This window comes from Notamacropus eugenii, chromosome 6 (assembly GCF_028372415.1).
Source record: "Notamacropus eugenii isolate mMacEug1 chromosome 6, mMacEug1.pri_v2, whole genome shotgun sequence".
NCBI classification, from domain to species: Eukaryota; Metazoa; Chordata; class Mammalia; order Diprotodontia; family Macropodidae; genus Notamacropus; species Notamacropus eugenii.
Window position 1 is genome coordinate 298522232 of NC_092877.1, and position 27822 is coordinate 298550053.

At 40.4% G+C, this 27822-nt stretch overlaps 1 protein-coding gene across 1 annotated transcript in view; it reads right to left on the minus strand.

The window, feature by feature from the left end:
* Positions 1-27131, minus strand: part of SUMO1 (small ubiquitin like modifier 1) — a 43501-nt gene extending 16370 nt beyond the window's left edge. Inside the window, exon 1 of the mRNA XM_072617304.1 lies at positions 26776-27131. Within this exon, the coding sequence (XP_072473405.1) occupies positions 26776-26787 (12 nt within the window). The 5' untranslated portion in view covers positions 26788-27131. The remainder of the gene's footprint in view (positions 1-26775) is intronic.
* Positions 27132-27822: the final 691 nt, after the last annotated feature.

The following is a 27822-nucleotide window of genomic DNA, read 5'->3' on the forward strand; positions in this document are numbered from 1 at the left end:
GTAAGAACAATTAGTAAATATATAAACCTGATTGTTGATGTAATTTTATTTTAAACATGATATTTTGATAGGAAGTTAATAGTATATAAAAATGTTGCTATGAAATTTAAGATGTGTAAATTTTTTAACATTATTAACATTTTAAAACAATTACAAAAAAGTTGTTCAATTTAATATTGTTTTCTCCTCAAATTCACAAGCTGGCATTCAATATTCAAGTGGATCTGTGATTTAGCCAATTTCAGAGCTCCCTCCAACAATCAAAATCACATTCATGGGTGACTTCTGTCCATGTCCTTGAAAGAAGACCAAATGAGCACCCTGGCCATTCATCTGTCGCACTTTGCTCTCACCACATTACAAGTCCATCTTCCCTGTCATATGATTCCTTGGTATCCTTTACTCCTGTTTTTTTTTTGTAGTTCCCCACTGGTTACATGATCACAGCCCCAAGGAGCCCTCTCACTGTTTTCTGTTTGATACTCATCTTTAGTTCTTCAGAGTTTGTCATGACCCAGGTCTTACTGTCATGCAGTAACATCATGCTGTTATGGAAAGCCTGGGGTCAATCAAAATCCTATGCAATTTCCCAAAAGCAATTCAGAGCACTCTTCCTTTTCAACTTTGGGACCCACTCACTTTCCATCTGTAGTATCTCTCCCAGACATGCACACTATTGGAAAACCCTAGATCTCTATTCTGATTCATCTTGAAATTTGGGCAATAGATACTGTTCATCCATTTGTTTTTTTCTGTGTGAATGGACAGGACAAACGCCTTTAAGTGATCTTTTTCATGAGGCTCTGCAATGTCTTGAGTCTTGATGTAATCAACACAGTACACTCCACAAGCATACATCCACAGGGAATCCCTATCCAACAAAGAAATCTGCATTGGCAAATATTTTTGGCAAATATACATATCTTCCTGTTTCATGCCTCACCTGATTTTTATTATCAGAGAGTCACTGCAAAGTATTATTTCCATCATTACACCTTCCAAAGAATCCTAAACGATCTCAACACATGAATGAAAGACTCCTTATAAAAGAGCTTATAAATCTACCAAATAAATGTTTCTTCATAATCAATAAACAAGAATCACAATGGGACCTTTATGTCATCTACATCTTTCAGACAGTTTAATTTTAGGATTAACTTTAGCACTAACAAGTTATATGACTTTTAACTTTTCTGAGCCTTAGTTACATTATCTATAAAAGGAAAGGATTGTATTAGATCATGTCTAAGGTCTTTCTAACTCCTTCTAGTTTTGTCCTTTTGGCAGGCAAGTCTTTTAACAAAGGTGCTGACCTTCCAGTAAGGTATTTCATGTACAGAAGAATCTGTATCTAAATACCTATGTAATGTTAAATATCCTTTATAAACTCTGATGTATATTCAAAATTACCAAAACAATCATCCAAAAACAGAGGTATGATCATATTAGTTTTGCTAAACTGATTTTTTTCTTCTTTATTCTCCTTTGTTATAAGAGACTGCTTTCAGGGAAAGACAGGAAATGTAGGCAATGTAAAAACAAAAGATATTAATGAAGTTCTTATTTTACTGAATTTGTAACAATGTTAACATTTTACAACACTTACAACATTATAAAAGTCCTGTGACTACACAAGCATGGCAAAAACTTAACCATCAAAGCTCAAATTTTTAATATTTCAAAGTAAGTCTCAAAATAATTAACATAATAATTAAGGCCATTATGAAATTTCCAATTTCAAATTCCTACGTATAACCCAAAAGATTTTATCTGACAATTCTAAATGTTCAGTCACATTTTGGTCAAGTTTCTATATGGACATTCTAACTCAAAAGAATGCTTAGGAAAATGAATGTTTTAATAGAACATAGATCTATATAGTAGAAAGGGACTTCCCAGAGTTCATCTAGCCATTTGGAAAGACTGTGATAAATTTATATAAATAATTTCAATGAAGAGATAGCTGTGAGGTAGTAGATAGAACTCAATCAGGAAGCCAAGAAGATCAGGACTCAAGACCCACCTCTCCAAGCCAATGTGACTCTAGGTAAGACACCCAACCTCCCAGTGAAACAGGAAATACTCCAAGAACTGCCTAACAGTTGCCATTTTACATCAGCAAAGGTAACATCCTCATTGGAAGCTCTTAATAAGAATGAAACAACCCATCTCTTGTAATAAGATCACTGAGAACTACATGAAATCATTACACTGGTCAAAACTTTTTAAAAAGAAACTCAAATATTCTTTGTTATATGGAATGACTTAGGGGGATATAAAAACAAAAGATAGTTTGTTTTTTTCAAAAGTACTGAAGTTTTTTTTTCCCCCTGTTTACCTTTTTATGCCTCTCTTAAGACTTGTATTTGAAGATCAGATTTTCTATTGAGCTCTGGCCTTTTCATCAGGAAGGTCTGGAAAGCCCTTATTTCACTGAACATCAATCTCCTTGCCTGAAATATTATGCTCAACTTTGCTGGGTAATTAATCCTTGATTGTAGTCCCAGCTCCTTTGCCTTATGGAATATCATATTCCAATGCCTTCGATCTTTTAATGTAGAAGCTGCAAGTCCCTGTGTGATCCTGACTGCAGCTCTTCGATATCTGAATGGTTTCTTTCTGGCTGTCTGCAGTATTTTCTCCTTTACTTGATAGTTCTGGAATTTGGCAACAATATTCCCCGGTGTTTTTAGTTTGGGGTCCCTTTCAAGAGGTGAACAGTGGATTCTTTCGATGACTATTTTGCCCTCTAGATCTAGGACTGCTGGGCAATTTTCCTTGATCATTTCTTGGATAATTTTGTCCAGGGTCTTTTGTTTCATCATGGCTTTCTGGTAGACCAATAATCCTTAGATTTTCTCTCCTGGATCTACTTTCCAGGTTAGTTGTTTCTCCAATTAGATAATTTACATTTTCTTCTATCTCTTCATTCTTCAGATTCTGTTTGACTGATTCTTGATGTCTCATAGATTCATTAGCTTCTACTTGCTAGATTCTAATTTTTATCAAATTATTTTCTTCAGTTAACTTTTGCATCTCCTTTTCCATCTGTCCAATTGTTCTTTTTAAGGAGTTATTTTTTCCAGTTAGGTTTTGTACTTCCTTTTCCATTAGTCCAATTTTTCTTTTAAATTCTTCTGTGATTTCTCTTTTCATATTTTTAAAGTCATTGGTCAGTTTTTCTTCTATTTTTCTAATTTGGCTTTTAAAATTCTTCCTGACTTCTTCCAAGAAGGCTCTTTGTGTTTCAGATCAGTTCCTATTCCTTTCTGAAGTTTCAGATGGGAGTACAGTCTCTCTTTGGTATTTGTATTTTGATCCTTATCCCCACAGAAAGATTCTATGATTTGTTCTTTTCTGCTTTGCTTCTTACTCACGATAATCAGCCTTTTCCTGGCTTTTAAAGTAGATCTCTGTGTCTGGGGCGCAGGGGGCTCTGTCCCACAGTTTTTGTGCCTAAAACTTGAAGTTTTGTGTGTTATGGTCTCTGTTTCTTTCAGCTGGAAACCAAAATGCTGCAGCTTAACCGGTGCTGAGCTGGTACACACACACACACACACACACACACACACACACACACACACACACACACGTATATATACGCATATATGTATATATATTATATATACACGTATATATACATCATATATATGACATATATATACATGGCTGAGGCCAGGTGAGGTCTTTTGGGGTTTTCTCTCAGTTACCCTAGAGCTAGCTTGTTAAGTGTAGGGGAGAGAGAGATGGTCTGGCCACAGGACCTCTCCTCTGCTGAGCTACAGCATAAGCAAGCTCAGCGGTTGGCTATTCTGTCTACACTAGTGTCTTCCTGATTCCACTGGGGTGCCAAGGCACGGCTGGGGGCCTGGGGGGCCTGATGTTGGCAATTGCAGGCTCCACCCCCCTGGAGCTCTTCTCCCGGTTTGCTGAGGTGGGGCTGTCCTGATCTTGCACTGGTCCCCTTCCATCACCTTAGCGATCTTCCCAGCCTCTTGGGCTAAGAGACTGCTCACCCCTTCTGCTGCTCCCATTGTTCCAGAATTTATCCTGGGGGAGATATTCTCTGGGCTCTTCAAGGAAAACAAGGGGAGGGAGATAGCAATTACCAATTACTCAATATTACTCAATATGGGCAAACTGTTTACATCCCTATAAGGGAAGATGATACTTGTTAATCTTGAGAATTATATGTTTATTATGAAATATAAAAGGGATATACATAGATAGAGGGAGCGGGTATAAATTAAATGATGTGATGATAACAAATGTGATTTAAGGGGTGCAAAGGGATTGTAATGGGAGATGTGAAAAGGAGGAGGCAAAAAAAATACATTCCATCACAAGAAGAGGCACAAGAGAGAAAGGGGGCAGGGAGATGAGTTACTCTCATCTGATTGGATTCAAGGAAGGTACAACAATCTCAGTTAAGTATAGAAATACAACAAGCTCTATAGGCAGTAGGAGGGGAAGGGAGAAAGAAAAGGGAGGGAAGTAATAAGGGAAAAGGGGAGTGAAAGGGAGGGAGGCTGAAAGAAGGGAGGGAAGAGTGAGGGAGGCAGTGGTCAAAAATTTAAAAAAAAATGTACTGAAGAAATAGCTTTCCCCTAAAAACTCTACATAGGCAGGTACAAGTATCTATTTTCTAGTTGTACTTGCACCTTATACATTTTAAGTGCTTAATAAAAGCTTGAATTTGATGAAATATCTGTTGAATTGATAATAAACTGATTCACCATCTTTGTTGACTTTTTAAAACATTATTCTTAACTTAAATATCCACATGAACATTTGCAGTTCTGAAAAGTATAGTTTATCAGACTATGAGCCTGTATTATGTATACAGTTTGCTTTTCTTTCAAATTCATAATAAATTCAACATGTAGCTCTGAACCTGTCCTGTTTGTGCTTCTTTCTGACCTTCTTTCTGTTCTCTTCTATGCATTTGTTTTGGTTTTTTTTTTAATGCTTCAGTAATACTGTTTTCCTTCTTATTCCCTTATTTTTACCTTATTCCTTCTACTCCAAAGGAGAACAGAGGGAGAGGAGAGAAGAAACCCTTTCACAAATAAGTACAATCAGGCAAAGCAAATTTCTACCGTGGCCCAAGTCCAATAAGAAGTCTCACTCTGCACAGGGTCTGTCACCCCCTCAGTCAGGAAATGAGTAGCACACTTGGATCAGTTTCCCTGCTCCTGCTGTATAAATTGTTTTCCAGATCTGCTCACTCCACTCTGTATCAGTTCATACAAGCTTTCCCACGTATGGATGAAAATGGTCCTTTCATCGTTTCTTACAAAACAATAATATTCTATTATATTCATACACTAGAATGTGTTCAGCCATTTCCCAGTTGATAGGTATTCCCTTAGTTTCCTGTTCACTAGTATAACAAACATAGATGCTATAAATTATTTTTGTACATATAGATCCTTTTCTTCTCACATCTACATTTCTGGTTATCAAGGGGTTTAGTGACTTTTGTGGCATAATTCTAAATTGTTCTGCAGAATAGTCGAATATATTTACAATTCCACCAATGTTGTACCTGTATCCTGTTTCCCCACAAGTAACAATTTTCAACAACTAACATTTTACCTTTTTTGTCATTTCTACCAATCCGATGTGAATGAAGTAGAACCTCAGAGTAACTTTAGTGTATAATTCTCTCATTATGAGTGATTTGGAGTATTTTTTTTTCAAATGGTTACTGATAGTTTGAATTCTTTCTCTGAAAACCCTATTTTTTTTAACTTTTAACAATTTATCTTTTTGGAGATGCTTAATCAATTTCTTATATATCTTGGCTATGAGACTTTTATCAAATAAACTTGCTGCAGGATTTTCTTTTCCCTGTTAACTGTTTCCTTCTAATTTTAGCTGTATTTTTTTTGTTATGCAAAAACTTTGCCATTTATGCAGTACTTTATCTCCAAAAATATTCAACACATGAGACTTCTGGCCTATACAGAGGCAGGCAGACCCACTCTAGCAAAAACCTAAAAATTACATCAGATCTCATAATGTTCAAGAAATTCAACGTGAAACTACAGAAAGTAACTTTCTCCACTCCAGGACTACACAAAATATCAGCCAGACACCCAATGGCAATACTGAAAGGGGACACCAGAAAATTCCATCCTAGCTCAAACAAATGTAGCCTCCTACCACAACTAAGAAAAACAGACTGATAGACAAATGGTTCCAGCAAATTTCTGTATATGAAAATAGTGAGAATAGAGAGCTACTATAGGAAAGTCCTCAGCTGTTCAGAAACTCATCAGTAGGTCCCCTAGCATTCACATCCTGAAATGCTAGAGGTACCTGAAAATTTAACATTTATTCTCAACTTCACAGATCCAGGGGAAGCCTAACCCTGAGTTAGGATGGAGGTCAGTGCCAGAATCCATGTGATCAAGCAGGGCTGATCACCCCAACCAAAAGCACACAGGAGGGGCAGAGCTTGATTGTAGCTAGAGAGATGAGTAAACACAAGAAGATAGGGAGAGCTATTAAATTTATAACAGAACAAGATAACCAAAAATTCCATCTAAAAGAATTCGCTTGGTAACAACTGCAAACAGAAACTAGAAGGAAAAACAGATCTCCAAAAATAGATTTTCCACAATGTGAAAAAGGACCTAGAAAGTAAAGCAAGAGATTTTTTTTTTTAATGAAGCAAAATTTCTGGAGAAAAGAATTAGGAGAAAATAGCTTAGAAATGAAAGTGATAAACCTTAATCAAGTAATAAACTCCATGAAAACTGGGATAGATCAAAGAGAATTCAAAGATCTCATGAGACTGAAAGAAATATTAGAACAAATAAAAAGACTGAAAATATAAAGGGAAAAGGGAAAGAACTAAAAATATAAAGAGAAAAAGGAAAAGAAAAAAAAGGAAGGGGGGAGGAAGAAAAGAACAAGAGGGTTAAATAAAAATATAAATAATCTAATCACTTCCTGAAACCACAAAAGGAAGCTCCCAGGAAACATCACAGCCAAAATCCTGAGTGTTAAAACTAAAGAAAAAATATTGCAAGCAGCCAGAAAGCAGCTAGAAAGAATTCAAGTACCAAGAACCAAAGTATCACAAAAGAACTAGCAGCTTCTACTATTACAGAAATGAGATCATAGAATATAATATTCCAAAAAACAAAGGCTAACAACCAAGAATAACTTTTCCTGCAATGATAAGTATAATTCTATAGGGGGAAAAGATGGATCATTAATGAAATAGAAGGCTTTGAAGTATTCTTGATAAAAAAAAAAACCCAAAGCTGAAAAGGAATTCTGAAACACAAACATAAGATTCAAGAGAATTTAGAAGGGTAGAGCAATTTTTAGGGTTGTAAAATGACAAAGGAAGGGCTAACATGAGAGAGAAGAAACAAGGGCCCCTCCAGATCCTGAATGTCTCCAAAGGATATTGAGGGAGTTAATTAAAAACAGAGGACCTGGGGATCAACTGGTTCTGTTCTAAGGAAAAAAGCAGGGTAAAGTGAATAATCTATTGCAGAAAGAAGAAGGAGATAGTGGAAATTATCATTTCTCACAGTGAGGATTCATGAGAATAAGAGTATACAAACATGAAAGAAGGGGTGGAAAATGTAAGATCATTCTTATTTGAATCAGAAAAGGAGGAAGACACACACACACACACACACACACACACACACAAACACACCAACGATGTCACCCCATATTCAATAAACCACTGTACCTTGCTATCATCTGCAGGATGAAATTTAAAAATCCTCTGTTGTTCAAAGTCCTTCATAACCTGGCCCATCTACCTTTCCAATGTTCTTACATCATACACCCCCAACCCCACACATACTCTCTGAATCAGTGACACTGGCCTCCTAGTTGTTGCTTCAAACAAGACACTTCATCTCTTGCCTCCAGATGTTTTGTCTGGCTGTGTCCCATATCCGGAAAGCTCTCCCTCCTTGCTTTACTGTCTTCAAGTTCCACCAAAAACTCAACTTCTACAAGAAGCCTTTCCCAATCCCTCTTAATTCTAATGCCTTCCTTATGCTTGGTATTTCTTATATATCTTCTGTATAGTTTTTTGTATATGTTTGCTTGCTGTATTCCCCTCCCCCCCCATTCGTTTTCGAGCTCCTTCAGGGCAAAGACTGTGCTTTCCTTCTTTTTTTTATCCCTAGCACTTAGCAAAGTAACTGGCACACAATAGGTGTTTAATAAATGTTTACTGATTGACTGGAAGGAATGTAAGCTCCTTGAGGGCAGAGACTGTCTTACTTATGTACCTGCATTCTCAGCACCTAATACAGTGTCAGGCACAGAATGACACTTAATAAATAATTGTTCATTAATTTGTTAACACCAGAGTGGCTATATTCTAATGATTTGGGGATGGGAATATTGAATTTCAACATAACTGCAATTGAAAATGAGGGTTTGTTTTTTGTTTTTTTTTTATAGATTACACAGCTTTATGAAAACCAGTCACCTGGGTGGACAGTCTGAGTTCTCCCCTGGAAGACCTCCAGTTAGGTAGATGGGCTTGCTCAAGCAATACAAGAGGACACAGACAAGAATGACATGAGATGCCCAGGCATTCTTGTGATTTGCATCAGGGAAGGCACTATCCAGACCAATGAGATTACAGATCACTTTCTTTGTATTCCCAGAACTGAACAAAGTGCCTGGCAAATAGTAAGCATTTAATAATTATTGACAAACACACATATATCAAACTCTATAGAGAAACTGGAAGGGATAGGAAGATAATATTGGCAAAGGAAGAATCCCAAGCAAAACTCCCAAAAGGAGGATGAAAAGGAAATAATGAAAAGCAAACAACTGGAAACTAAGATGGTACCCATTATTTAGAGAATGGATGAACAAATTGTGGTATGTGAGAGTAATGGAATATTACTACACTACAAAAATGGTAAGAGATAATTTCAGAGAATTCTAGGAAGTGGAAACTGGTAACAGAATAAAGTGGACAAAAAAAGAGCAATTTATACGATAATAGCATAGTAAAAAAAGAAATTTTGCAAGATTTAATAACTCTGATCAAAGCCAACTGCATGTCCAGAGGACCTATAATGAGGCAAAGTTCATCAGCCCCCTGACAGAGAAGTGGCAGACTCAAAGTACACAGACATAGCCATTGTGTGGGGGTCTGCTTTACTATGCTTATCTGTTATAAGATATTTTTGGTCTTGTTTTTAATTAGGGTGTGGGGGTTGAAGGGAAGTTTGGTGATGCTAAAGGAAAAAAAGGCCATTTAAAACTCTTCAAAAGTCCACAGAAAAGTACTGATGATGAGCAGGACAATTTTGAAAGTAACAAGCTGAGTTAATACTTTTTTTAACCTATGGTATAGAATAGTTACGCTTTCATATACAATCCTCTTTTTGTATTCTTTGTATAGAAGAATGATCATTCTTCTAAAATATATTACAAAATACATATTTCCCTGCCTTCTTCAAGAATAATAACCATAATTTCTTAATGATTTAAGATTACAATTACAAACACCAATTACACATTATGTTTGTTACTGCTGTTCAGTCATTTCAGTCATGTCTGACTGTTCATGACCCCATTTGAAGTCTTCTTGGCAAAAAATACTAGACTGGTTTGCTCTTTTCTTCTCTAGTTCATTTTACAGATTAGGAAACTGAGGCAAACGGGGTTAAGTGACTTGCCTAGGATCTTACAACTACTACATGTCTGAGGCCCAATTTGAACTCAAGAAGATAAGCTGCCCAGACTCTACCCAGTGCACCACCTGGCTGCACATTATAAACGTAGTATAATTGTACCATACTGTGGTTTTAATACAGTGATGTCCTTGGAATCTGTTTAAGTATTTAAAGTTGTATATTCCTAGACCATAGTAAATGAATCCAGATTGCTGTGTTTTTTGCTTTTTATAGTTTTTCTCTCCCCTTCCTTGCTATCAGTGTAAACTTTCAGAAGCAAATCCTTACCCTCTCTCTTATTTGCTATGAGCTTAGAAATTCAAATTTGTCTGAGTTCTGGCTAAAGAGATACAACAATGAGTAACATACCTCATCACTCTATTCTGACTACTCAGAATATATTTTATAAACTGGTGTGTGCTTCTTTCTTAATACTAGCTCTTTTATCCCTCTGCCATACAACATAAAGTCTCCTCACTGGGGAAAAACTTACTGGATTCTAAGGTGGACAGACATATATACTATCAATCGGTATTTGCCTCCTGGAGCCACTTCTTAATCCTGGGCCAGCTCCCCATGCCACACTTTCTTTCCTCCTGCAGGACCCCAGAAGATCACACCTGTGCTCTCTGGTTCCCTGACACTACCCTTTTGCTTATCTACCTGGCTAATTCTCCTCCCAAGCTTTACATGGAAATGGAAGACTGATTTCTGACTCTGCCACCCTTACCAATAAGCAACAGGATTTTTCCCTCTAAGTGCTCTTCCTGGTTACAAAACAAGGAAGCAGGATTTTAAAGTAGGAAAAAAATAAAAGATTCAAGCTACAAAAATTCTTCAAAGTCTATTTCCTACAAACTAATCCTTATTCTTCTATGTTGTTGTTCAGTTGTGTCCTACTCTTTGTAACACTGTGGACTGTACTATCCACAATGTTCTCTTGGCAAAGATATTGGAGTAGTTTGCCATTTCTTTCTCCAGTAGAGTAAGGCAAACACGACTTGACCACAGTCACAAAGCTAGTAGGTACTTGAGACCAAATTAGAACTCGAGTCTTTCTGACTCCAGGCCAGCCCTCTATTCACCGAGCCACTTAGCTGCCTCCAATCCTAATTGTCACTGAAATGTAAATGAACTAGTTCTACTCCCTTAACTCCCCTTCTTAGCCTCAAAACAATAAAGTAATAGAGAACTTGTGCTTCCGAGGACTCAAAGGCTAGCAACTGAGAGGTTGCTTGCTCTACAAAAAGTAGTTTGGAAGAGTCTTCTGTGCAGGCTTCATCATTTTTCTAGGAATTTCACTTGACTACTCAACTCATCCAATTCAAGTTCAACCTCCCCAGGAGATGGGATCACCACTTTTTACTCAGCCATCAACTTTGACAGCAATCCCCACCCTCTCCATCCTCTTCTTATAACTTCAAGCTCCCTTTTGGTCACCAGTCATGGAAGCTGAGACCATGCTTCACATTATGTTCAGTCATTCAATGCAATACAACTCAGTGAGTATTTAAGTGCTTTGGGGTTTTTTTTGTGCCAAGTACTGTGCAATGGATGATGCAATGGACACTTAGGATACAAAAGACACAAGTATAACAGTTTCTGCCTTCAAGGAGCTAACATTCATGACAGCAGAAAACAATTAAGTACACAGATAAAATAATACAAAATACATAGAAAAACAAAGTACTTTCCAAGGGGGAGTTCACTAGCAACTAGGGTGGCTAGGGCCTCCTAAGAGGCCTCTAGGAAAGAAGGTGACATGAGCTGAGACTTTCAGGAATAATAATTACTCATACTGTCTGCTAAAAGGCAGCTGTAAGAAAGAAGTGAATTCCAGGTATGAGGGACACCCTGTTCAAAGACAAAAAGGTAGAAAACTGGAAGTGTGTGACCTAAATAAGCCAGTTTCACTGGAAGTGCACAAGCAGAAAAGCAATATACAATAAAAAAGAAAAGGCTGGCTGAAGTCAGGCTGCAAGGTCTGCAAGGAGAGACCCAACGTGAGGAGGCCAAGTAAGAACCTGCTGCCACAGTCCAGGCATAAGGCATCAAGAGCTTGAACCAGAGCAGTGGCCACCCCCACAAAGAGAAGGGTGTAATTCCAAGAGAGATTACAAAAATAGAACTGAGAGGACACAAGCAATTGAACAGAGATGAGGTGTTGGAGAGTGAGAGTCCAGGATGATTCCAAGTATGCAAACCAATGAAGAGTGGTGGCACTCTTGACAGAAACAAGGAGGAAAAGGTAGGATTTAGGTATAAAGATAATGAATATTGTTCTGTAAGTGCTCAATAAGCAGTTAGTGAGGCAGGACTAAAAATCAAGAGAGGAAGAAACTAAGGATAAATACACAGATCCATGAGGCATCTGCATAAAGATAAGTCAAGAAGCATTTATGTACCAGACATGGTGCAGCTGAATCCAAGGGAGCTAATGAAATCATGTTGAGTTAAGAAACTAGAGGACCCAGTTAGGGCCCAAGACATGAGTGATGAGGGGCAGGTAGAAGATAGAGCACCAGCCATGGAGGCAGGACAACCCATGTTCAAATCTGACCTCAGACACTTACTAGCTATGTGACCCTGGGTAAGTCACTCAACGCCAATTGCCTCAAAAAAAAAAAAAAAGTGAATGAATTGAGACAGGCAAATTAGTAAATTTTCAAAGAGGTCTGCACAGCTGTGTGGTGCTAACTTTTATAAACTATCGACTAAAACATTTGTTAACCTGAAACCAAATCTTTTTATCCTCTCCAGTATCCACATTCATTCTGAAATAAGAAACACAGTTAGGAGGCAAGTTCTTCATAGGATTGTTCTACTTCATCCTTTACAACAGATGTTGGAATACAAATTAAAATATTTAGTAAACTTTGCTTTTAATAAAAAAGTGATTATTAACAAACTCCAGCCCTTTTACAAACCACCATTACCACTATGGAAGTTCTGTCAGTGAAAAAATAATATAAGAGGGCAGAGCCAAGATGGCGGAGTAGAAAGACGCACATACACATAGCTCTGAACCCACAACCCACAGATCGGCTACAGGGGAGCAACTCACAGCGAATTCTGCACCCAGAGGCCACAGAACATTGGAGCGAGGGAGATTTCTGTTCCGGAGAGACCTGCAAATCTCTCGCGGGGGGGGTCCTTCGCGCTGCGGACTGGGCGCCGGGACTGGGAGCTGAGTACAGCCCTGCAGTGGCCGTGGCACTGAGAGGAAAAGATCCGAGCGGGCTTCAGGGACGGGATCTCCAGCGGCCGCACAAGTCCCTCCGCCCACAGGTGACGGGGGTCGGTGAGAGAGTCTCTTTGGCGGGTTAAGAGGGGAGTGGGGTGCCCCCATGATTCGGGCCCCCCCAGGAGGTAGAAGCTGAGAGGCGGCTGCAGAACGGGGCTCCCCAAGCGGGAGGAAGCCTGGATCCATTGTGGAAGGTCTGTACATAAACCCCCTGAGGGAACTGAGCCTGAGAGGTGGCCCTGCCCTGACCTGACCACCTGAACTTAATCTCACACTGAATAGCAGCCCTGCCCCTGCCAAAAGCCCTAAGGCTGGAAGCAGCATTTGAATCTCAGTCCCCAAACACTGGCTGGGAGGACCAGGAGGCGAGGTGGGTGTGAGGAGAATATTCAAAGGTCAAGTCACTGGCTGGAAAAATGCCCAGAAAAGGCAAAAGAAATAAGACTATTGAAGGCTACTTTCTTGGAGAACAGACATTTCCTCCCTTCCTTTCTGATGAGGAAGAACAATGCTTACCATCAGGCAAAGACACAGAAATCAAGGCTTCTGTGTCCCAGCCCACCCAATGGGCTCAGGCCATGGAAGAGCTCAAAAGGAATTTTGAAAATCAAGTTAGAGAGGTGGAGAAAAACTGGGAAGAGAAATGAGAGAGATGAAAGAAAAGCATGAAAAGCAGATCAGCTCCCTGCTAAAGGAGAACCAAAAAAATGTTGAAGAAATTAACACCTTGAAAACTAGCCTAACTCAATTGGCAAAAGAGGTTCAAGAAGCCAATGAGGAGAAGAATGCTTTCAAAAGCAGAATTAGCCAAATGGAAAAGGAGATTCAAAAGCTCACTGAAGAAAATAGTTCTTTCAAAATTAGAATGGCACAGATGGAGGCTAAGGACTTTATGAGAAAGCATGATATCACAGAACAAAGAGAGAAGAATGGAAAAATGGAAGATAATGTGAAATATCTCACTGGAAAAACAACTGACCTGGAAAATAGATTCAGGAGAGACAATTTAAAAATTTTGGGACTACCTGAAAGCCATGATCAAAAGAAGAGCCTAGACATCATCTTCCATGAAATTATCAAGGAAAACTGCCCAGAGATTCTAGAACCAGAGGGCAAAATAAATATTCAAGGAATCCACAGAACACCTCCTGAAAGAGATCCAAAAAGAGAAACTCCTAGGAACATTGTGGCCAAATTCCAGAGTTCCCAGGCCAAGGAGAAAATATTGCAAGCAGCTAGGAAGAAACAATTCAAGTATTGTGGAAATACAATCAGGATAACACAAGATCTAGCACCCTCTACATTAAGGGATCGAAGGGCATGGAATACGATATTCCAGAAGTCAAAGGAACTAGGACTAAAACCAAGAATCACCTACCCAGCAAAAATGAGTATAATACTTCAGGGGAAAAAATGGTCTTTTAATGAAATAGAGGATTTTCAAGCATTCTTGATGAAAAGACCAGAGCTGAAAAGAAAAGTTGACTTTCAAACACAAGAATGAAGAGAACCATGAAAAGGTGAACAGCAAAGAGAAGTCATAAGGGACTTACTAAAGTTGAACTGTTTACATTCCTACATGGAAAGACAATATTTGTAACTCTTGAAACATTTCAGTATCTGGGTACTGGGTGGGAGTACACACACACACATGCACACACGCACACATACACAGAGACAGAGTGCAGAGAGTGAATTGAAGAGGATGGGATCATATCTTAAAAAAAAAAATGAAATCAAGCAGTGAGAGAAATATATGGGGAGGAGAAAGGGAGAAATTGAATGGGGCAAATTATCTCTCATAAAAGAGGCAAGCAAAAGACTCATTAGTGGAGGGATAAAGAGGGGAGGTGAGAGAAAAACATGAAGTCTACTCTCATCACATTCCACTAAAGGAAAGAATAAAATGCACACTCATTTTGGTAGGAAAACCTATCTCACAATACAGGAAAGTGGGGGACAAGGGGACAAGCAGGGTGGGGGGGATGATAGAAGGGAGGGCATGGGGAGGAGAATGCAATTCAAGGTCGACACTCATGGGAGGGATAGGATCAAAAGAGAATAGAAGTAATGGGGGACAGGATAGGATGGAGGGAAATATAGTTAGTCCTATACAACACAACTATTATGGAAGTCATTTGCAAAACTACACAGATTTGGCCTATATTGAATTGCTTGCCTTCCAAAGGGAAGGGGTGGAGAGGGAGGGAGGTAAAGAAGTAGGAACTCAAAGTGTTAGGATCAACTGTAATGTCCTTACCACTAGGAAATAAGAAATACAGGTAAAGGGGTAAAGAAAGCTATCTGGCCCTACAGGACAAAAGAGAAGATGGAGACAAGGGCAGAGAGGGATGATAGAAGAGAGAGCAGATTGGTCACAGGGGCAATTAGAAAGCTTGGGTTTGGGGGGGGGGAGGGGATAAAAGGGGAGAAAATTTGTAACCCAAAGTTTTGTGAAAATGAATGTTAAAAGTTAAATAAAAAAAAAAAAGAAAAGATAATATAAGCAATTAGATAATATTGTCAATTAGACAATTTGGCAATAACAATAAGTGCCATATGGCAGACATAATCCTTAGTTTTTGATTATTTTTAAAAGCATTTGACTCAACAGAACAAAACATAGCCTTAACATCTCTCAAAACGTCTCTTATGCAGCAATTATAATACAAGCTTCCACGAAAAACACAACCAGAGATAACTTTGTTCAATGATTCTGATTTGTACCACTACACAAAGCAAAAACCAGGGAAATGTATGTTCATTGAAGGTATTCACCACTGCAGTAAAAGCAGAGTGCAGTAGAAAAGAAAGAATGAGGTACAGTCAAGATGCGAGAGTAGCAGTAAGCAATACTACAAGCTCCTCCTCATCCCCCCAGCTCATTAAAACAAATCTAGAAAACATACCAGACCAAACCCTGACGGGGAAATCCAAGTCAGTGAGTCACTTTTCTAACCCCAATCAGTATAGAGAGGTCTATGGACCCTGAGAACTAAGTCTGGCACAAGGAGAGGCTGTGCACCCTGGCAAAAGAAGTCCCAGGAAGGACTTACGTGAACTGATGCTGAGTGAAAGGGGCAGAACCAGGAGAACTTTGTACACAGCAACGACCACAGTGTGGGAGGAATTTTTCTGGTAGACTTAGCCCATCACAGAAATGCAAAGACCTAAAAAATTACCAATGGACTCAATGCAAAGTGCCTTCCACATCCAGAGAAAGAACTATGGAATTGGACTGCAGAATGAAGCAGACCATTTTCTCTTGTGTTATGTTTTGTTTTTTATGGTTTCTCCCATTCATTTTAATTCTTCTACGCAACATGACTAATTCAATAATTAGTAATAATAACTAATTAATAATATTTAGTAAGAACGTACGTGTAGAACCTAAATAAGATTGCACACCATCCCAGGGAGGGAGGAGGGAGGGAGGGAGAAAGGGATGAAGGAAAGAGGGAGAGGGAAGGGGAAAAAAAATCTAAGATATATAGACGTGATCATAGAAAACTGAAAACAAATTAATTAATTTAAAAAAAAAAATAAGTCCCAGACCCATAGCAGGCCATCAAGACAGTAACAGGTGCCTTCTGGCAACTGTCGTCCACTACCCAGTGGGTTATGTATATAGGTCAGACTGAGGAGGGAACCGGCATCCAAAGTAAAGAACAGTGGCAGGCCCTACTCTATGTGCAGAGAAAAGGGCAAGCTCAGAAACAGAGCACCACGTGGCTTGAACCAGGATGGGGTCTCAGTTTCAGCTTCTAGCAGCCTGAAGCCTGCAGAATTGGAATAACCAAGACAGAAATCTAAACACAAGCTTATAGTTCTGTCACATTGAACAAATAGTTTCCCAGCTGGCTGATACGCCAGAGCCTGGATCTAACAGCAGCCTAATATTGTACAGACCCAAAGGGAGTTCAGGAACTTGCAGAGCTGGGGATTGGGTGGGGGGAAGTGATCACACTTTGCCCTGGATCACAGCACTGCGGGAGCACAGAAAGCTTGCAGGTCCCCAGTCAAGCTGTCCCTTGAGATTCTGGAATGATACAACATTCATTATCCCAAGAAAGCAGCTTAAAAGGACTAGCTCAGAGCTTCCCTCCAGAAATGAACAAAGCCAAGCCCTAACAACAAGGTTGAAGTCAGGAAGGACACTGACATAATAAACAAAAAGTTATTATGGTGACAGATACTCAGGTCAAAAAACCCAGTAGAAGAGCCAACTCCAAAACATCTTTAAGCAATGCGTCCAAGAGCAACAGCTTGGACACAAATTCAACTACAATTTCTGGAGGAGATGAGTTTTTAAAAACATTAAAAAGTGTTTTTAATAAAAAGAAATGAGAGTGCTAGAGGAAAAAAATCAGAAAAGAAATGAGAGCTATGGAAGAAAGAACTGGAAAAGAAATGAGCAGTTTGGCGCAAGAGTTACATAAACCTGTGCAAGCACTAACACTCCCTGAAAATTAGAATGGACCAAATGACGCTATGAAACAACGAAAAACGTTAAAAAAAAAAAAAAAAAAGTCAAACCACTGAGGAAGTAGAATAAAATGTGAAGTAAGAACAGATGAACTACCTTCTGTTGATAGGCCAAATCTACCCCACCACTGGTTTGTATATTAAAAATATAAAAACCAATCTTGGCTCACAGGATATATAAAAACAGGCAGAGGGTTAGATTTGACCCCCACGCCATAGTTTGCTGACCGCTGACGTAGGTATCTCATAGCAAAACGGACCCGGAAAAAAGATCAAGGAGAAAAAAAATTTAAGAATCATTGGACCACCTGAAAGTGATGAATAAAAAGAATCTAGACATCTTATTTCAAGAGATCTTAAAAGAAAACTGCACAGATCTCTTAGAAACAGAGCACAAATAGTAGAAAGAATCCACGAGTCACTTTTTGAAAGAAACCCTAAGGAATATTACATCCTAAATCCAAAACTTCCAATTCGAAGAAAAAATACTGTAAGCACCCAGAAAAAAAACTTCAAGCACCAAGAAATCACAGTAAGGATCAAACACAATTTAGCAGCCTCCACTATAAAGGAGAAGAGAATTTGGAATATCACATTCCAGAAAATAAAAGATACATAAGCTTATAGTTAAAAATAAATTGCTCAGTAAAACAGAGTAGTATAATCGTATTTGGGGGTGGGGGGTAGAAATGGACCTTTAATGAAACAAAAGACTCCCCAGTGAGAGCTATGAAGAAACCTAGAAGTTCAAAACACAGAAGTTAAGAGAAATATAAAAGGGTAAACAGGAATGAACAATGATGAAAGAATAAACAAGGATAAACCGATTACATTCTTACATGAGGAGATGATGCATGTGTCTTCTCTGAACCCTATCATCAACGGTCACAGGAGTCTAATAAGATGAAAGGACTGAGAAGGCTTCTCTTCTGTTATGTCTTGATGATTTTAAGAGAAGAGAAACAGGGGAAAGGGAATGCACCTGGGGGGTGTGGGGGCTGACATGAAAGAAATAAAGTTTAGGGAAAATGATTTCACATAATCAATATGCACAAGTAGGCATCTACACAAACATAAAAGGGGAGGGGAAGTGGTTGACCTTTAAACCTCACTCTCATGTGAACCAGTCAAAGGAGGAAAGAGAAAACACACACATACACACACACACACACAAACACACAGCACAAAAATACATTTTACTCAACAAGGAAGTGGATGGCAAAGGGAAGAAGGGGGGATTAGAGAGTAGATTAAGAGAGGGGTCTATTGTGAGCAAAATAAACTAAGAACATAATATATTTATAAGTCACATGTATTCATTACGTATCTTTCCATTGCATTTTGGGTCATGAAATTTTATATTTATTTATATATATAAATATATTTATTTATATTTATACAGGTGGCAAAGAATGGCAATCTGAGGTACCCACAGACTGGGGAATGGGTGAATAAATAATGGTCTGAATATATAAATATGATGGAATGTGCTGTAAGAATTGATGAAAAGGATGATTTCAGAGAAACTTGGGAAGATTCGTATGAAGTGACGTAGAGTGAAAGGAACAGAACCAGATACAAAGATAACAACATAGTAAAGAGAAACAATTCTGAAAAACTAGGGACTGATCAGCATACTGACTAACCACAGTTCCAGAGGACTAAGGATGAGACATGCTACCAACCTTCTGATAGAAAAGTGAAGTACTCAATAGTGCACAGTGAACATGGCTAATTAAGAAATTTGTTTTGCTTCACTACACATCTGCTTGTAACATAATATGTAAAAGGTCTGGTTTTGCTTTCATTGTCAATGGGGGAAAGGAGGGAAGGGAAGGCAAAATTTTGCTGATTACAAAAAACATCAAGGCTTTGTTTTGTTGTTATGTGTCTCTGGGCAAGATACTTAACCTCTCTGGTTTCAGTTTCCTCATCTATACAAAAAGCAGGCTGGACACTATATTATATCACTGAGGACAGGTTTCCATCTATGATCTTTTGTCCTGTATAGAGTCCAAATAGAATTTTCCTAAAGATAGTGAGCTCCTTCCAGTGCTATATTTGAAATGACACTGTGCTAACTGCAGGAAGTTACAGAGTACAAGGCCTCCTCCATGAGAATTATATAGGATCATAAGATGAAATCCACAACCAATCAAAAATAAAATCTAATAATCCACTGGGGAAAAATCAAATAGATAAAAAAAAATCACTGTACAGACTATGTCACAGTCAGTACAATATGTGTTGGCAATGCATGGGGGAGGCAGGGAGGAGAGAAAACTTGACAGATCAAGATTGATCAGTCTTGGACAGCTAGGTGATGCAGAAGGTTTAGTGCTGGGCCTGGATCAGGAAGACCTAAGTTTAAATCTGGCCTCAGACATTTACTAGCTGTGTGACCTTAGAGAAGTCATTTAATCTGTTTACTGAGTTCAGTCTACTCATCTGTAAAATGGAAATAATAATAGTAATAATAATAGTTCCCTCACAGGGTTGTTGTGAGGATCAAATAAGATATTATTTGTGAAGCACTTTGCAAACCAGGGCTATATAAATGCTAACTATTATAGCTCTTATTATTGGACAGACACCATAACAGACAAATAAGCTAGCCTCAAAATTAAAAAGTGGGGAGTGGGGGTGGGGGAGGAGGATCATAAATTTGGGAAACTGAACCTTGAACAATTAAAAATTCAAAATCCCAATGTCAAGCTGACACCAAAACCTATATTTTATACCAAAATTCTCCAAGAAATTTTACATAGCTACATATGATGGGCCACCAAATCAAAGAAGTAAAATTTCATATGACCCAAAATGCAATGGAAAGATACATAATGAATACATGTGACTTGCATGCAATTAGTGCTATAAAAATATCTAGGAAATGTATGATCAGAAAAAGAGAGGGAACAGTCATACAGGAGATAGTCTGAGTGCAATGCAAATCCCCTGGGAGTTTTAAAAGAACTAAAGACATTCCTCTAGTGCACTAAGTAGGTTCTCTAAGGAAGGATTTATAGGAGAAGGCTTAGGATCATAGATCTAAAGCTGAAAGGTATACCTAGGAGGTGGCCATCATGTTCAACCCCCTTGTTTTATGGAGAAAGATACTCAGGCTCAGAGAGATTTTAAATGATTTGCCCAAGGTCACAAGTAGTAGGCCACAAGAGATAGGGTTTGAATCCAGGTCTACTGGGACACAAGTTACAATGAGTTCTGTGGTGTTCTTTTTGCATATGGTCATTATCACAAGCAATGCCAGATGAGATGACCAAATGTACCAGGATATGGTACCTTTTACTGTCTTTGGATAATTGTCTTTCCAAGGAGAACCTTCCTTTCATGTAACTGCAACTTCCTTGTGTCTTCTATTTTTTTAATTACAAGATGTCAATAACACTGATGATACTCAATTATTCCGATGACATATCAATTTACTGGTTATAAGCAAAAGATTATACATTTAGAGTGTCAATTGTTAGATTGCCCTGCCCCTTTTTCATATACTCCACCAACATCACTGTGGAAGAGTGACTGGGGGCCAAACATATCTCCATTCACATACCATTCCTTTTTCTCCCCTTCCTAGTTCACGTGGCTTGACTGTCATTATTTTTTCTTAAATTTGATCTTCAGAAACAATCAACTGTTTTCATACAGTCTCCAAAATGTGGTAAAGCACTCTATAACATTTAACAAAGCACAGTCTAGTGACCCATGAGCATTTACTTAATCACATAACCTTTGATGTTGTAGAATCCACTGGACTGGGAGCCAGAAGACCAGGATTCCAGCCCCAGAGCCACTTCTGTCTTTAGAAATAGATGTGCACACACCCGTTCACATTGGACCAGTGATTTAAACTCTCTAAGTATCAGTTTCTTCACCTATAAAATGACTTCTAAAAGGTCTAAGAGCTTTCAGCTCTAAAGCTATGATCCTATGGCTCTTTCCATGTCTTTATAAGCTTTTTGTTCCTTAAGTTGGGTATTCCATAAATTCTATGCTTGGTTATCTTTTTTCTCTCCTTTTTTTTTTAAGATTTCATAGTTCCCATACCTTCAATTAGCAAATTTACACATAAAACTTCCAATTCTGCCAATGGTGGGACACTAATACACTGTTGGTAGAGTTATGTACTAATCCAACCATTATGGAGAGCAATATGAAACTATATCTAAAGGTCTCTCAAATTGTGCATGCTCTTTGACCACTACTAGGTCCATATCCTAAAGAGATAAAAGAAAAGAAAAAAGGACCCACATGTACAAAAATCTATGCCTGCTGCCTCATTTCTTTCCAGGTACCCTCCCTATTTTATTACTGAAAAAGAAGGTAACAAAAATGGTAATAATTGACACTAAATAGCATTTTAAAGTTTGCTAAGCATTTAACATCTTATTTCATTTGAGCTTCGGTATCAATGCTGTACCTGGCAAAATACAAGATACTTAAACTCCTTCATGTCTTAGACTTCCAAAATGAACTATTCACCTCTCTTACACTAGTGATATAAAAATGACCTCTGTATTCAGGTTCCAAAATGCTATTAATGACTACTTTAACTAGATGTTTCTTCAGACTAGCTTGTAATTACAACCTGCAGCTCTAAGTGGCAACTCCTGAGTTTGCCTCATGCAGGAAAAAAGGTGAAAAATTTTCCTTGCCCCAAAGAAGCCTATGTATAAAGATTTTGAGTTCAACAATGTAATTTTTCAGTATTACCTTAACTACATGCTCAAATAACAGCTAAATTCTGATATACTTGTGTTCCTATACATACAAAACATAACTGGCAAATTTTCATTCACGAATCAATTCAACATTCCAACTTCAAGCTAATCCTACTAAGATAAGTAGCATAAACAATTATTAGACAGCTATAAAGAACACTGGCAGGAATATTACTATCCCCACAGGGAAAAAAATGATTACATGGTATACCTGAATCTTCTGTGGAGGAAAGAAATTTCATTTTGGAAGATACATTAATGACACATAAGGAAAATCCTTAAAAATAGATTCAAATCAAATGATACTCCACCCCAAAAGTAACATCCACAGATAAAATTCTGGTATAACAAATTCCACCAGACATCCTTTTGTTGCAATGTCACTCTGTTAACAATACATCAGCAATAATGAAACAAAACAGTTGATGTTGGACGTCTTTGTAATCAAACAGGAAAAGAAAATTAGTGGTCTGCATCTCTTAGGATGAAGGGTGTGATGTACTGAAATCACTCTTGCCTCAATCTTTCCAAGGATGTTCAGAAAGCATCACAATTGAAAAACCTTACTGATGCTGAGTGAAAGGGGCAGAACCAGGAGAACTTTGTACACAGCAACAACCACAGTGTAAGAGGAATTTTTCTGGTAGACTTAGCCCTTCACAGCAATGCAAGGATCTAAAAAATTCCCAATGGACTCTTGAGGCAAAATGCCTTCCACATCCAGGGAAAGAACTATGGAACTGGATCACAGAATGAAGCAGACCATTTTCTCTTGCATTATGTTTTGCTCTGTTTTGTTTTATGGTTTCTCCCATTCATTTTAATTCTTCTATGCAATATGACTAAGGTGAAAATGTACTTAATAAGAATGTATGTGTAGAATCCATATAAGATTGCAGGCCGTCTCGGGGAAGGAGGGGGAACGAGGGGGAAAAATCTAAGATATATGGAAGTGATTGTAGAAAACAAATAAAATAATTTTTGAAAAAAAGAAAAAGAACCTTAGAAATGACAAAGTCCAAAAGCCCTCCTTTAACAGATGAAGAAATAAAATTCCATTTCCATGTAACAACTTCTAGATCTTTTTGTGTTGTTCTGCTTTAATAGAGGACTTCAGTCGACTTTTAAGAGGTATAATGTTATAATGGAAAGAGACTGGCTCTGGAGGGAGATAACTTGTTCTGATCCCAGTTTGCTACTTTGGGACCTTTGGGCAAGTCTTTGAACCTCTCTGGACTTCAAGTGCCTCATCTGAAAAATTAGGTAGGGGCTAGAACAGAGAAGCTTTAAGTACTCACATAGTTCCAAGTTTATGATCCTACACTGAGGTTGGGGAGGATCAGATGGTTTATGGAAAAATACAATTAAAACAGCATAAAAATCAAGGTCATTACAGTCATTGCAGACAATGGTTCTTCCATGCAGTGACCCAGAAAGCATTTTTTCCCCAGTGATTATCCAGTGATCATTTGGAGATTCCTAAATTCACACTATATGGGTGTCAGTCGCTTTCCTTAACATCTCCAATATAAAGGAGTTTCACTTTATCTCCAAAAGCAAGTAATTTGCTCTCTGTGATGACAGCTACCCCAATAAACTTTTTTAACAATTTAATTTTTCTCTATAGTCATATGAATAAATGCTCCAAATCACTACTGATTACAGAAATGTAAATTAAAACAATTCTGAGGTACCATGTCACACCTATCAGACTGGCTAATACAAGAGAAAAGGAAAATGATAAATGCTGGAGAAGATGTGGGAAAAATTTGTTGGTAGAGTAGTGAACTGATCCAATTCTGGAGGGCAATCAAACTGTGCATACCCGTAGATCCAGCAATACACCACCACCAGGTCTGCAGCCCAAAGAGATCATAAAAAGGGGGAAAGGTCCAACAAGCACAAAAATATTTATAGCAGCTCTTTTTGTGGTGGCAAAGAATTGGAAATTGAGGGGATGCCCATCCACTGGGCAATGGCTGAATGAGTTGTGGTATGTGAATATAATGGAATACTATTGTGTTACAAGAAATGATGAGCAGGCAGATTTCAGAAAAACCTGGAAAATCTTACATGAATTGATGCTGAGTGAAGTGATCAGAACCAGGACATTGTACACAGTAACAGTAATACCATGTGATGATCAACTATGATTGACTTAGCTCTTCTCAGTAACATAAAATAGATCCAAGACATTCCAAAAGACTCATGACAGAAAATGCTACCCACATTCAGAGAAAGAAATATGGAGTCTAAATGCAGAATGAAGCACATTTTCACTTTGCTGTTTTTTGTGGCTTTTCCTTTTTGTTCTGTTTCTTCTTTCACAACATGACTAATATGGAAATGTTGCCATGACTGCACATGTATAACCTATATCAGATTGCTTGCAGTCTTGGGGAGGGGGTAAAGGAAAAGAAAGAGGGAGGGAGAAAAATTTGGAACTCAAAACTTTATAAAAATGAATGTTGAATACTATCTTTACACGGACTTGGAAAAAATAAAATACTATTTACTAAAAAAAAGTTTAACTTTTCTGATTTTAAAGGTAGAAATGTAAGAACTATTCCTTAGTTTTCCTATTATGACTGATAATAACTGAAAGGTTCCTAAAAAATATGCCTTTCCAACAGGACTTAATGTAGAATTTCTGAACAGATACTGTGCACGATATTCTACAAACTGAATGGTACTGTACTAGAAAACTTTAGGGCTCCTGCTCTTGATTTTAAATCCTGAGGGTATTTCAACTTTTTTAAAATCAGATCTTTCGTCTTTTAATAAATGTTATCTGATGAAGACAATTCAAATTTCTAATCTCAAACTACTAATTTACCTCCTAGCTTCTAAGGAATTACCTATATTTCATAACACTTGCCTACTTTATTCTGGATAAGATACGGTAATTTTTATTTTCTCAATTCTTTTCTATTCTGAGGCTGCAAGGTGTCGCAGCACACAAAGCACTGCACCTAGAACCAGAAAACCTGAACTGAAACTGGCCTTAGGACTTTTTATCAGCTCGGTAATCCTGGCCAAGAGACTTAACCTGTCTGCCTTAGTTCAGTTTCCTCCACGGTAAAATGAGAGATAACGACGGCATTTACCTCCCAGGGTTGTTGTGAGTATCATAAATCTTGTAAATCCCCTGGCACATAGCAGGTGCTTAATAAATGCTTGTCTGCTTCCTTCATTCATCCCCCAAAAATACTTCTACATAAGAAATTTGACACATTTCCCATGTTTAAATGTCAAACAAAAGACTGCTAACATATTTTACATATATTCTCTAACTAGTAACTGAATAAACAATTTAATGAGATACGTTATAATGGTATTCAGATGCCTATTAAAGTGCTGAGTACCACCCAGAGCTAACCTAAATAGCGGCTTGCTTTTTATAACAAAAATGTTTCCAAATGTCTCGATTTCCTAAAATCCGATGGATTTCCCCTCAAGCAATGCTGCACAGAACTGACAAATAAACAGACACGTGGATAAGTTTGCCAAATTTAAAATTCCAACCCTGCCGCAGTGTTTTGAAATGAAAGAAAAATCTTAGGGTTTTCTTTCATCCAAGCAACCTGACTCTCGATTTCTCCATTTGACATTAATCAATCGAGTACTCCGGACCTCACCAAGTGCACTGTAAACCAGCCCCAAACACAAGGCAAGGGTGGCAAGGCTCCCCCGCAAAGATTCCGCTCGGACCCCGAGCCCACACACACTGGCCCGGGCATCCTGACTGTGGGAGCTGGGGAAAGCCGCGGGAAGCTCCTCGGGTCCGGTCCTTTTGTTTTACTCCGGGGCGGCCGCAAACAGCAGTCATCGCTAGGCCCATGCCTAGGAAAGGGCTGCGGGGGGCGAGCCGGGGCTCCCAGTCCGCGGAAACGCCGAACCACTCCGAAGTACAAACAGGAAAAGTTCACGGAACAAGGGGAGCCGCCGCCACCCCCATCCACCCCATCCACCCCATCCACCGGAAAAAGGATCCGGAGAGAAAAAGCCCGAGCTCGGCGCGGACGCGGGGGCCCGGCCCTGTCGCGGGCCCAGGCGCCAGGCTGCAGCCGGCGCTGCCGGGCTCCGGGCGACCTGGCAGCCCCCGCCGCCGCCGCGTCCCCGGCATCCGAAGGGGAATCCGCGCTCAGGCCGCCCCCCCCGACCCCCCGAGGCCCTGCCGGCCGCCGCGGCGAGCTCCCTCTCCCGTTATATAACCGGGGCCTAGGCGCCCGCGGCCGCCGTCAGGCGCGATTGGGTTCTGCGGGGCCCGGACGCTCCCCGGGGGCCTGAGCCAGGGCGATGGGCACGGCTCCGGGGCTGGCTGACACCCGGTCCGCGGGGCCGGCGACCCGACGTGCCTCGGGCGCCCCGGGTCACGGGGAAGTGCACGGACTTCTCGCAGGGGGCGAGGAGGCTCCGGCTTCGCGAGGCCGGGCCCCGGACGTTCGGGTGCCAGACGCCGACCCTGGCTGGCCGCCGGCCCCGCGCCCGCCGCCCCCTCCCCTGTCTCCTGTGCCCTCTCCTCCCCGCCCCCATTCCCGGTCCGGCCGCGGGCCCGGAGGGGCCGCGAGATCGCAGGCCCCGCGTCCGACTGCCCGTCAAGCCGCTGCCCTAAGCTTCCTACCTGGTCAGACATGGCGACGGCTGCTTCTCTCCGGGGGTTTCGGCGCGATACCGGCCTCGGAAGGGCGAGAATCACTCTCCCGGGTTTCTAAAGCTGTCCCTCTCTTCCCCACAGCACAACACCGCGGCGGCAGAGACTTCCGATGCGCCTGACGTCACTTCCGTTCCCCGCCCAGAAAAGGAGCGAAGAGTTAGAGGGGGCGGCGGGAGAAGCGGGAAGAGGGGCTTGGTGTGGGGGGAGTGTATCGAACCGACCCCGCGGGGTGGCCCGGGTGAGGTCACGCTGGGCCCGATCGCCGCGGCCCGGGTCCTTGCCTGCGGCTCGGGCCGGACGGCTGCATCGAGCCCTGACCCGAGAGGCCACGGCCCGCCGCCCGTTGGGGCAGGGTGATGAGATCCGCATTGTGGGACTGTAGACCTAGCTCCGCGCCTCTCCCTTCCGTTACACGTGGGGAAGCCGAGGCCCAGAGAAGCGCAGGGGCTCGTCCGAGGGGGCCCGTCTGCGGGCACGTCCCGGGGCCTGCTACGCGCCAGGCGTGGCGCTGGGAGTGGAGAGGGTGTACAAAGGCGGCGCAGGCAGCCTCGCCCCTCGGCGCGCTCAGCCTAACGCCGTGTGCAAACGAGACACACAGACGCGCTGTACGGGGCAGAGCGGAGGGGAGCTCGGAGACCGGGCGCTAGGCCGGCCTCGAGCGCCATCCGCAAAGGCTGGCACGGGACACTGGCGGGGAAAAGGCACCACGTCTGGAGATGGCGCCCGGTGCTGGGATCGGAGCCCAGAGCCCAGCTCGCTCGGCTGGCCGAGAGCCCCGGGTTCAAATGCAGGGGTTGCTGGCCTGGGGAAGGCATGCGTGCCTTTCCTGGGACTCAGTTTCCTTGTTTCATGAAAGGAAAGGCCTGGACCGGATGACCTTGAACGCCTCTGAGCTCCAGGTCTCCAGCCGGGGCTCCTTCCTTCTCTCTAAGAAGGCCCCGGCCCCACCTGTGAGCCTCCGAGGAGCAGCTTTGAACGGGTTAGGAAGACTACTTTCAGAGTCACGCAGGTCGA